At 31.1% G+C, this 11,038-nt stretch overlaps 4 protein-coding genes across 4 annotated transcripts; 2 read left to right on the top strand and 2 right to left on the bottom strand.

Moving 5' to 3' along the window:
• Nucleotides 1–220: 220 nt before the first annotated feature.
• Nucleotides 221–1,981, bottom strand: LOC130448990 (mitochondrial ribosome-associated GTPase 2). Its single transcript, XM_056786626.1, has 4 exons — nt 1,410–1,981; nt 871–1,356; nt 681–819; nt 221–620 (listed from the first exon to the last, which is right to left on the bottom strand). Exons 1-4 carry the CDS (start codon nt 1,557–1,559, stop codon nt 253–255), a joined length of 1,143 nt encoding a protein of 380 aa, XP_056642604.1. The 5' UTR covers nt 1,560–1,981; the 3' UTR covers nt 221–252.
• On the top strand, nt 1,770–3,087 carry LOC130449013 (COP9 signalosome complex subunit 7a). The gene is made up of 2 exons (XM_056786647.1): nt 1,770–2,561; nt 2,621–3,087. Exons 1-2 carry the CDS (start codon nt 2,015–2,017, stop codon nt 2,863–2,865), a joined length of 792 nt encoding a protein of 263 aa, XP_056642625.1. The 5' UTR covers nt 1,770–2,014; the 3' UTR covers nt 2,866–3,087.
• An 829-nt stretch (nt 3,088–3,916) lies between these two features.
• Nucleotides 3,917–7,917, bottom strand: LOC130448981 (alanine--tRNA ligase, cytoplasmic). Its single transcript, XM_056786618.1, has 9 exons — nt 7,475–7,917; nt 7,115–7,359; nt 6,833–7,059; nt 6,470–6,771; nt 6,144–6,341; nt 5,943–6,088; nt 5,613–5,866; nt 5,293–5,554; nt 3,917–5,241 (listed from the first exon to the last, which is right to left on the bottom strand). Exons 2-9 carry the CDS (start codon nt 7,347–7,349, stop codon nt 3,962–3,964), a joined length of 2,904 nt encoding a protein of 967 aa, XP_056642596.1. The 5' UTR covers nt 7,350–7,359; nt 7,475–7,917; the 3' UTR covers nt 3,917–3,961.
• Nucleotides 7,918–7,972: 55 nt separating this feature from the next.
• On the top strand, nt 7,973–10,952 carry LOC130449000 (WD repeat-containing protein 82). Its single transcript, XM_056786635.1, has 3 exons — nt 7,973–8,846; nt 8,897–9,172; nt 9,287–10,952. The coding sequence occupies exons 1-3, from the start codon at nt 8,298–8,300 to the stop codon at nt 9,410–9,412; spliced, it is 951 nt and encodes a 316-aa protein (XP_056642613.1). The 5' UTR covers nt 7,973–8,297; the 3' UTR covers nt 9,413–10,952.
• The last annotated feature ends 86 nt before the right edge of the window (nt 10,953–11,038 follow it).

Below are 11,038 nucleotides of genomic sequence, written 5' to 3' on the forward strand. Positions count from 1 at the left end.
ATACCATCTTTATAAATCAAATACACTTCCAAATACATACCAGGTCAAATTCTGTATCGGTTTAGGGACCGATTGCATACACAATTTCAAAATTGTTTTTGCTCGGGGGTAGTAGGGGTGAAATAATCGACCAGCGAACGTACCCTAAAAATATAACAGTACCAAAGATTTTTCATTAGTCTGGTGACATTTTTTTTAAATTAATAAGGAAGTATTAGTTACTCGAAGAAAAAACATTTGCTTTTACAATAATCACTGTTTATTTTCTTTCTCTTTATCATAAATAATTTTAATTTCCCTTAGAAGTGATGATACATTAGTACCCAATTTAGCACTAATCGGTATAACCGGTATATCAGTCCTTTTTTTCAATTCCTCTACGTTTTCTTCTGCTATTGGAACATCTATTTTATTTGCGGCTACCAATTGTGGTCTTGAATTAAGATCGTCGTTGAACTGTGATAATTCGAATTGTAAAACTTCAAGATGTCGCCATGGTTCCGGTTCTGACATATCAATTATGTACAAGAGTGCAGTACATCTTTCGGCATGTTTCAAAAATTCAATTCCTAATCCTTTGTTTTTATGAGAATCTGGTATCAAACCTGGTAAATCGGCAACTTGAAAAACAAAATGTTCGTTATAAAAACAAAATATGAATACAAAGTTTGTTATATCACCTGCTATTTGTTCGTAGTCGTCGTACTGCACTATTCCAACATGTGGTTTTAATGTAGTAAATGGATAAGGTGCTACTTTAGGTCTGGCTCTCGAAATGGCCCTTAATAAAGTACTTTTACCAGCATTTGGGAAACCTATCTATAAACAATCCTCTTAAAAATTCGAACTAAAGAATATAGAACATATTACCAGTCCAATGTGGGCCATACTTTTAACTTCAATAGTATATTCTAAATCTTCACCTTGAGCTCCATATTCACAAATCTGGGGTGTTTGTTGTGTATCAGAAATGAAGTAGTGATTTCCTTTACCTCCGGCACCGCCTCTGGCCGCTACAAATAGCAAACTTGGATGTGATAAATCACCAACCACCTTACCAGTCGAATCTTTAATTATTGTTCCTACGGGTACTTTAATTGAACAATGATCGGCATTTTTTCCATGACAATCCTTAGTAGTTCCGTTAATTCCATTGTTAGCTCGAGCTACTGTTGGAACTCGACTCAAGTCTTTCACGTCTTCAGACGGTTGAAAAATTACGTGACCTCCATTGCCACCGTCTCCTCCATCCGGACCGGCAAATTCGTTACCAAATACAGAAAGAAACGAAATACAACCATCTCCTCCTTTACCACCGACTACTCTGAGGTGTTTGATATCAACGTAACTTTGTATCTATAATTACAAACTTTTAAAGTTTGTTTTTTTTTTGTTATACATATACTTACAGTGGATGTTGATGATTTAGGTTTTTTACTTCTTAACGGTTGTGCTACTTTTTGAGAAAACCTACAAACGCTTGGTAAAATCTTGAAACTAAATCTATTAAACATTATACAAATACTTTTCTTAAACACAAATAATAAACAATCCTTCATAACCTTACTTTCAGAAGATTAAAAGAAACCACGTTGCCACATTTAATTTATACATAATTACCTCCTGATATAGATTCTGCTAAATCTCCAAATTACTAGTTTCACGATTATTTCACTTCACTTTCACTATTTCACAAAGAATCATGTTTGATAAATTAAAATTCTTTTTTTTTTTATTTGTAAGAAAGATTTTTCATACCAACAGAAATTAATTCATTAAATCAATTTGATCAGCGTGGCAACTCCACGTAGCCATATGTAATAATTTTTTGGATATATTGTGTGAAAATAGTGCTATTTAGTAAGATTTAGCGACTTATTACAAAATTAATTATACATTATATAAAATGAATAATTAAAATAACCGCTAATTTATTAGAGTTTTAAAAACTTTTTTACTTACAAATCTATTTGGTTAGATCACATAACCTCAAATTTTATTTACAAGTATCAAAATGGTCGTTGATAAAAGTCCTCTGTCAGGTTCGGTTTTGGAACAATTTGTAATTTTGGCAAAATGTACGAAAGGAGCGGCGTGTGCGGAATTAGTCAAACAAGTTTTAGAAGCTCCGGGAGTATACGTATTTGGTGAACTTCTAGATATGCCGAATATTTTGGAATTAGCGACGACGGATAAAAAATATTTCAATACGTTGGAATTGTTCGCTTTCGGCACGTTTAAAGATTACTTGGCTAATCAAAATGAAGTTTTAGAATTAACTCCAGCGCAAAGGAAAAAATTACAGCACCTCACGATCGTAACATTAGCTATGAAATCTAAATGTATACCCTACAGTACTTTACTTCTAGAATTGGATATTAAAAATGTGAGAGATTTGGAAGATCTCATTATAGAAGCTATCTACGCAGATATTATACATGGAAAATTAGATCAAAAGAATAGTCAACTCGAAGTTGATTATGCTATAGGAAGAGATATTCGTGCAGAAGATATCAATATCATCAGTAATTGTCTCCAAGATTGGTGTTCAGCTTGTGAAGGTTTGTTAAATTATTTATTATTTTATAACAATTTCGAGGCTTTTTTAATTAATTTTTAGGTGTTCTAAGTTGTGTAGAAAACCAAATACGCAGAGCAAATTCAGAAAAAAATAAATCTATGCAACGCAAAGCAGATATAGAAAATGAAATAGTCAACATTAAAAAGACATTAAAGACCCAGTTGCAAGAGAGGTCTGATGGAACTGATGAAGTTATGGCTACTGATAGCAGAGAATCATCATCTACGTCTGGTGATAAAGGAAAAAAATCTCAAAAAATGAAAGGTCTCAAAATTCTTCGTTAACATGAACTCTTTTCAAAGGTGATATATGAAAAGTTGACTAAAAGAGATGCGGATACGTAAAAGCTTATAGGTGATATTTGAAATTATATGAAAAAAAGTGGTTTTTGAAAGTTTTGTTTTTTCATATATCAGCTTTTGTATATCACTTTTATATTATCTAATATCATATTTCAATACTAATCATCAATTGTGTAAATATCCAAATAAAAGTTTTCAAATGTACAGTAATTTTTTTTAACTGAATTTGATATTACTTCAAGTTATAACAATGGAAGGATCCAGAGTGATGATAGTGCGCGGACGAAGATAAAACTGCACACCACGTCATCTGTGAGTGCCTAGTGTGGTTCAAATACTTGGGCAAGCCTTATGAAATCAAAAGTTTCAAGCTAAAGTGACTAACTGGCTTTTCAAAGAACATCTTTGGGGGCACTTCGGACCTATGTGCTTGCCGCAATTTGAAATCCCAATTATTTAGGATTAATGAATGTAGCGTACATTGTAATGTCTTTGAAATTACACAAAATTAATGGAAATTGTTGATTCGGTAAATATTTTTGTCAAATTTAAAACATACAATTTTTTATATTATTATTATTATAAATTAATGTGTGTGTAGTTTCATTTATGTTCTTAAATAATATTTGCAGTGCTGTTTTTAAAAATCGAGGGTCATAGGACTTAATAGAGTGGGGCCCCTTGCAACTTTATAAAGTTTGATTTAAAAAAGAAATTTCTGCATGGAAACAAATTTTTATTGAGTTTGAAGTTTTAGATAAAATTTGTTTTAATGATCTTTTAATTGATTTTCCGAATTTATATTTTATAAAGAAATCCATTTCGTAAATGATGTTTTTTATTATTATGTGGTCCTTAGGCCCTCCCAGAGCATAGACCCTAGGCCCTAGACCTATGCATAAAGTCAGGACCTTGTATGTATTTTGGCGTATGGTTAATTGAATTATTTTTATTATCTTCAATCAGTAATAGTGCAAATGATTGGGGTAGAAATTCCAACTGAAATTGAAGGAAAGAATTAAAATAAAAATACAACAAAGTTGCAAATATTTATTAAACAATTTTTGACTTACGATAATCAGGCGAGTTTAGTTTCGGCAAACTTTTTAGCCAAATCTAATATATTCGCAATCGGTAAACTATTATTTCCCGAAGCTTGAGCCGAATCGGGTTTACCGCCACCTTTACCCCCGACTCGTTTAGCTACTTCTTGGACCCATTCGTTAGCTTTGAGACCTTTTTCTATGGCACTTTTCGGTACGGAAGATAAACAAAATATTTTATTAGAATCTTCGTCTACAGTCAAGAACAAAGCAGAAGTTTCCGGACTCAAATTTCTAACTTGTTTCAGAGCTGAGTCTAGAGCTTTTGTATTGTTGAAAGCCTTCAATTCTTTTATCAAAATTGGCAAATTCGCGTTCTCTTTAACGAAATTTTTAATGTCTTCGACTACTTTATTAGCTACGGCCGCTTTGGCAGCGCGGTCTTTATCGTCCAAAGTTTTTTTAAGATTTTTAAGAGTATTTCTGATTTCGTCTTTTTTCCAATACGGTATTTGAGCGTGAGAAACTTGTTCTGTTAATTCAACGATATTCTTAACGTGTTCTTTAGATCTAGCGCAATCTTTATCGCTATCAATAACAGATTTTAATTGATTCAATCTGTTATCAAACAATTCTGCTTTTTTAATAGCCTTATTAGCTTCAGGACCAGTTAATGCTACTATCCTCCTTATTCCTTTAGCTATGGCTTCTTCGCTGGATATAACAAAATCTCCAATATGACCGGCATATTGTACGTGAGTTCCTCCACAAAATTCAATAGAGGTGTTATCACCTGCCGGACCGAAAGGATCTTTTTCCAATTGTTCCACCGGTAATCCTATGGAGACTACTCTAACAGGATCGGGATAAGTTTCTTCGAATACGGCTCGTAGTCCGCGTATTGTTTTAGCTACACCTAGATTCGTTTCTTTAGCATAAACTTTGCCGTTTTTCGAGATCAACTCTTTGGAAAATTCTTCAGTTTTCTTAACTTGTTCAGTTGACATTGCTCCTTTGTTGGTGAAATCGAATCTTAATCTATCCGGCGCCACTAGGGATCCCCTTTGATCAGCTTCAGTACCTAGAACTTTTCTAAGAGCATAGTTAAGTACATGGGTACCAGTGTGGTTGCTCATTATCAACCTCCTTCTAGCCGTATCGACGTGTAGGGTAACTTTATCTCCCTTTTTTAAAGTTCCTTCGATGTTTCCAATGTGAATTATATAACCACCTCTTATCTGAACATTTTTTACAGTAAATTCCACACTTTCGTCTTCTAATTTTACTATATATCCAGTATCAAAGATCTGACCACCTAAAATGAATAAAACAGATAAAATAAACAAACACCTCTTTATAAACTAACCTTGTTCTGCATAGAAATTAGTTTTATCTAAAAGGATTCCACATTCTTGTCCAGTATGGACTTCTTCGACAAATTTTTTATCGAATCTCAATCCTATAACTGTCGCTTCACATGGTTCAAACTTATACTCGGAATTTGGAGATTCTGTGGAATCATATAAGTATTTTGCGATATCATCAGTAGGTGGTATGCCTTTATTTTGGAGTTCCGTAATTGCGTGTACGTCCAAATTGATAGTATCTGCTACTCCAGTTCCTTTACCCTATAAAGTATCTATTAAAAAAAAATAAAAATTCAAATTTTATTTAATATTGCCTTACCTGAGACGTTATCTGTGCTTGTTTTTTTGATTCTTCGTAAGCATCCATATCAACATTCAATCCCTTTTCTTCTGCCATTAATGAAGTTAGATCTACAGGAAATCCGTAAGTGTCGTATAAACGCCAAGCGACATCTCCAGGTAAAACTTTGCAATTTTTATCTAATTTGGTAATCGTTCTGTTTAATAAGTTTCTACCTCTTGATAACGTCTTCAAAAATTGTTCTTCTTCTTCATTAATAGTATCAATGATAGCTGAAAATATTAAAAATGAATTTTTCTCTTTCTCTCTCTATATATATATATATACATATTTTATAAAAGAAAATACCTTGTGGATCTTTTTTTACTTCTGGAAACGTGTCTCCTAAAATTTCAACGACGATATTAACTAAAGTAGAAAAAAATCCAGGTTTTGCATTCAATTTTTCTGTAGCATATCTAACAGCTCTCCTTAAAATCCTCCTCAAAACGTAACTAAAATTTATGAAATGAAAAACCCCCACAACTAATTTTGTTCAATAATTCTCACCCTCTTCCAGTATTATCCGGATTTCCACCATCTGATAAAGCTATAGTTAAAGTTCTAGCATGATCTGCTAATACCCTATATGCCATATCTATACCATCCTTATCATCTTCCCCAACTTTACCTTCATACGGGCGTGCTCCTGTACCTTTTTGTATAGCTTCAAATATAGGTACAAACAGATCTGTATCGTAATTAGACCTAAGAGAGGAATTACAAAACATAAAACAAAAAATGTGACAACAAAAAAAATGATTATATATATATATATATATATATATATATATATATATATATATATATATATATATATATATATATAGATATACCTTTTGTCTTGTATAACAGATATCAACCTTTCCAAACCGAGTCCACAATCTATATGTTTTTTAGGTAGAGGTTTCAAGCTGCCATCAGTTTCTCTATTGTATTGGATAAATACTAGATTCCATATCTCCAAAACATCTGGATCGTCCATATTTACTAGATGCGGTACTTCTCTACCTCCTATTCTATCATAGTGGAGTTCTGAACAAGGACCGCAAGGGCCTGTTTCACCCATTTCCCAAAAGTTATCCTTCAAACTACCGGGAAGAACATGTGATGGTTTAACACCAAGATTTAACCAAATCTACAAAATTCTCAATCAACATTTGTTTTAATAAGAGTATTTGGAATATAATTAAATATACCTGTTTACATTCATTATCAGGTTCTAATCCAGATGCCGCATCACCTCCAAAGTATGTTACGTACAACCTGTCTGCATCTAATTTTAATCTTTGTGTTAAAAACTCCCAGGCCCATGAACAAACTTCTTTTTTAAAATAATCGCCGAAAGACCAATTTCCCATCATTTCAAAAAAAGTATGGTGGTACACGTCTTTTCCTACATCATCTAAGTCGTTATGTTTCCCACCTACAAAATATAATAAATTAAAATATAAAGATTGTAATATATCGTATTAACTTACCAGCTCTGATACATTTTTGAGTATTTACGGCGCGTACTAATTTTGATAGATCGCTATTTGGATCTACCGTTCCTAAAAAGATAGATTTAAATTGGTTCATACCAGCATTTGCAAAGAGTAATGTCGGATCATCTAAAGGAATTGTAGAGGAAGAATGTACATAAGTGTGGTTTTTCTCTTTAAAGAAATCTATATAAGCATTTCTTACTTCCTTTGCAGTCATTGTTACAACCATAATGGATTACCTTAAAAAAGCCGAAAATATAACATATGTTTCTTAGTAACATTGCCAAACAATAAAATATAAACAAATTAGAATTGGATTCGAAAGCATAGTATTTGTATAAAATGTAAACATACCGTTTTTTTTTCAATCCAACTCAAATTTATTTAAATGATGCAATTTTTTATGAATATTGAGAAAAATGATATACTACTATCCTTATTACACACGAATTATGAGTAAAAGGAGGTGTGGTTAAAATTGATCTGATTTATTTAGGAGAAAGTAACAATTTCAATAGTTATGTTACCACGACGAAAAATACTTTGAAGAAAGGTTAATAATTGGGTTATTTCCTTACGGATTTGGAAATATTTTTTTTAATTCGTTTTTCATAAAAAAGAAGATACTTTTTTCAAAACCTTCTTTTTTAACATAAAAATATGACTTTTCATAACTAATATAAATTCTGTAATCCAGCCTAACTGCAAATTTTAAAGTTGTCTACCATGTTTAATTGTTTAAAAAATATGTATCTGATCACATTTCAAATTTATACGGTCAAGTTTTTAATACTATATCCATGAAAAAAAAATATTTGAAATAAATGATGTAAAAAAATATTTATCTATTTCAGTTTTACCAACGTCATCCTAAGCACTATTAATTTATCTATGTTCAATACTAAATAGAATTACCTAAATTATGTGACCATCAGAGGTATTTGTTTTCATAAAGTTTTTTGTATTATTAATTAAAGAAATAATAAAATTTTGAACGTATAGTAGGATTGAGATAAGTAAATTTTTTTCTGCACATGTTTGGTGCCAACTGTATCAAACTCGTCCTCCATTTTTGATCCTTTGTTTGGTTCAAGTTGTGACGTGAGGTTTCTTAAATTTATTTGACGCTATTAAAAGTAATTTAATTATTATAATAATATAAATAACGGCCGTACACATGAAGATGAAATTAGTAGATCAGGTGGTGCGGAGTTTCCGCGTAGCCAAAGTGTTTCGTGAAAATACAGACAAAATAAATAGCATCGATTTTTCACCGACGGGAGAGACGTTGATATCTTGCAGCGAAGACGATCAAATCGTTATTTACGATTGCGAAAAGGGGACGCAAGTTAGAACGGTTAACAGTAAAAAATACGGAGTAGATTTGATACATTTTACACATGCAAAAAACACTGCCATTCACAGTTCAACTAAAATAGATGACACCATTAGATATCTATCTCTTCACGACAATAAATATATTAGATATTTTCCGGGACATACTAAAAAAGTTGTTTCTTTGAATTTATCCCCCGTGGAGGATACATTTTTGTCTGGTTCTTTAGATAAAACTCTAAGATTATGGGATTTAAGATCGCCGAATTGCCAGGGACTTATGCATTTATCAGGACGACCCGTAGCAGCTTATGATCCTGAAGGATTGATTTTTGCAGCCGGTGTAAATTCAGAAAGTATTAAACTGTACGATTTAAGGTCTTTCGATAAGGTAATTTTTTCCTATATTATAGAAAGAAGTATTTGTTGACGTATTTTTAGGGACCTTTTGTAACATTTAAATTGACACAAGAAAAAGAATGTGATTGGACTGGTTTGAAATTTTCAAGAGACGGTAAAACTATTTTAATCAGTACAAATGGATCCATAATAAGACTTATTGATGCTTTTCATGGTACACCTTTACAAACATTCACAGGTCACCTTAATAATAAAGGTATTCCTATTGAGGCGTCCTTTAGTCCTGATTCTCAGTTTATCTTTAGTGGATCTACTGATGGGCGAGTTCATGTTTGGAATGCAGATACTGGCTATAAGGTAATAATCCAAATTTTATAATTATTTCACCTTTTATATAATATTAGCAGAGATACAGTATTATACTCGGGGGCAAACAAATGTGAATATTTTTTAATTATCTTTTCTTTTGAGGTTTGTGTTTTGAATGCTGATCATCCCGGTCCAGTTCAGTGCGTTCAGTTTAATCCTAAATACATGATGCTCGCTTCAGCTTGTACAAACATGGCTTTTTGGCTACCTGCTATTGAAGATACGTAAACAAGGAACTCGTGAGTTTTTCAAGAATTTTATAAATTAATTTTTCATCAAGTGAGATTAGATTTTAAAGTCATTTTCTTGCAAAACTGTAGTGATGTGTAACATCCATTATACTTTTTTTTATTATTATTTGGTATAAGTTAAAAGAGAATGAAATGTAAATATATGTTAGTGAGATGAATTATTCGGCGGGGTATCACCGGATTTTAACTGGAATTAAATTTAATACTGTAATTGATATATTGAATTTTTGCTTTTCACAACAATTGATAGGCCCCAAATATTATATTATTTTCATGAATTGCTTTTAAACCTTAACAGAACAATGAAAATTTATTAACAAAACATCGCCTTGGGACAAAAACATTTTCAAACCCTGTCTTTTACATATTCCCTAAGGTTATGGCTCACCATCTATTAATTACCTACCATATGGTGTTTGGGCATTGTGTTTTATACTTGTAAACTTTTATTCCTCACGTTCTAAAGGAAGTGTATCGACTGGTATACACTAGGGACTAAATAATAGTCAAAACAGTGGACTATGAGCTCTATAGAAGGTGTAGACTGTCCTATCGGCCGTGGATCCACTGGTACACACTTAAGATCAAAGAATAGTTAAAAACAGTGGACTTCACCCAAAGAAACGCGCTTTAAAGATTGCGTTAGACTTTTTTATTAGTCCAAAATAGAACACTGTTGTTTCAAGGCGACTATTTGAATTTTACTTTTTTAAATAATAAATTTTATTGTTTTTTTTTCAAATAAGACTTAAATTTGGTTTTTATTCATTTTTTTGTAGATATTTCAAAGGATTAGATTATTGTTTTTGACCTTTGTTCTTATGCAGAAGGTATTAAGAATTTTTTTTCAACATTTTCAGTAATTTGTAATTGCATAAATAAGCTATTTAATAATTTTTTTATTTTGGTAGAATCGGCGTTGAAATTGAATTTTTTTATGGGTAATTTCATCAATTCTTTCATTATTCTTTTTTGGTCTTTGCCCAATTCTGTAAATATTCATTATTTCTTTTTTCTTCATATTTTTTGTGTAAATAATTTTAATGATTAAAAAGTTGTAGTATATAATAGATATTAAATTATTTTTCTATGTATTAATATATTTCGGTAGTTTTTATTTCATGTGGTAGTGCAATGTTGATAGCCAAAGTGCTATAAACAAAACATTTTTTCAATCCAATAGAAAAACATGTTATAAACAGTTTCATAACATTTTAGAAAATTTATTAATATCCAGATTTCTAATTTAAAACTTTTTTTTGGAATTAATTTTGTTTTCAAATTTATGTCTCATTGTGTCTCCACTTTTATTGATTATAAAGTAATTTAAACTTTTTTTCTGTTTGTTAATATCTACTTTTTGCATTAAATTTTTATATAGTATTAAATGATTAATTGTGATAATTTCAATTGTAATAGATTAATAATTTCGATAAATTACAGACTGAATATTTGTATAGAATTGTGCTCGTGTGTAGGTTTTTTTATTACTATTACATAACCCCCTATATTATAAATGTTGGTTTCATTCTACCCTTTTCATCCTAATATTTAAGCAATTTTTGTAGGTAATTTTATTATGAATTTATTTGAATAAAAAAAA

Source organism: Diorhabda sublineata, chromosome 1 (assembly GCF_026230105.1).
Source record: "Diorhabda sublineata isolate icDioSubl1.1 chromosome 1, icDioSubl1.1, whole genome shotgun sequence".
Taxonomy (NCBI): Eukaryota; Metazoa; Arthropoda; class Insecta; order Coleoptera; family Chrysomelidae; genus Diorhabda; species Diorhabda sublineata.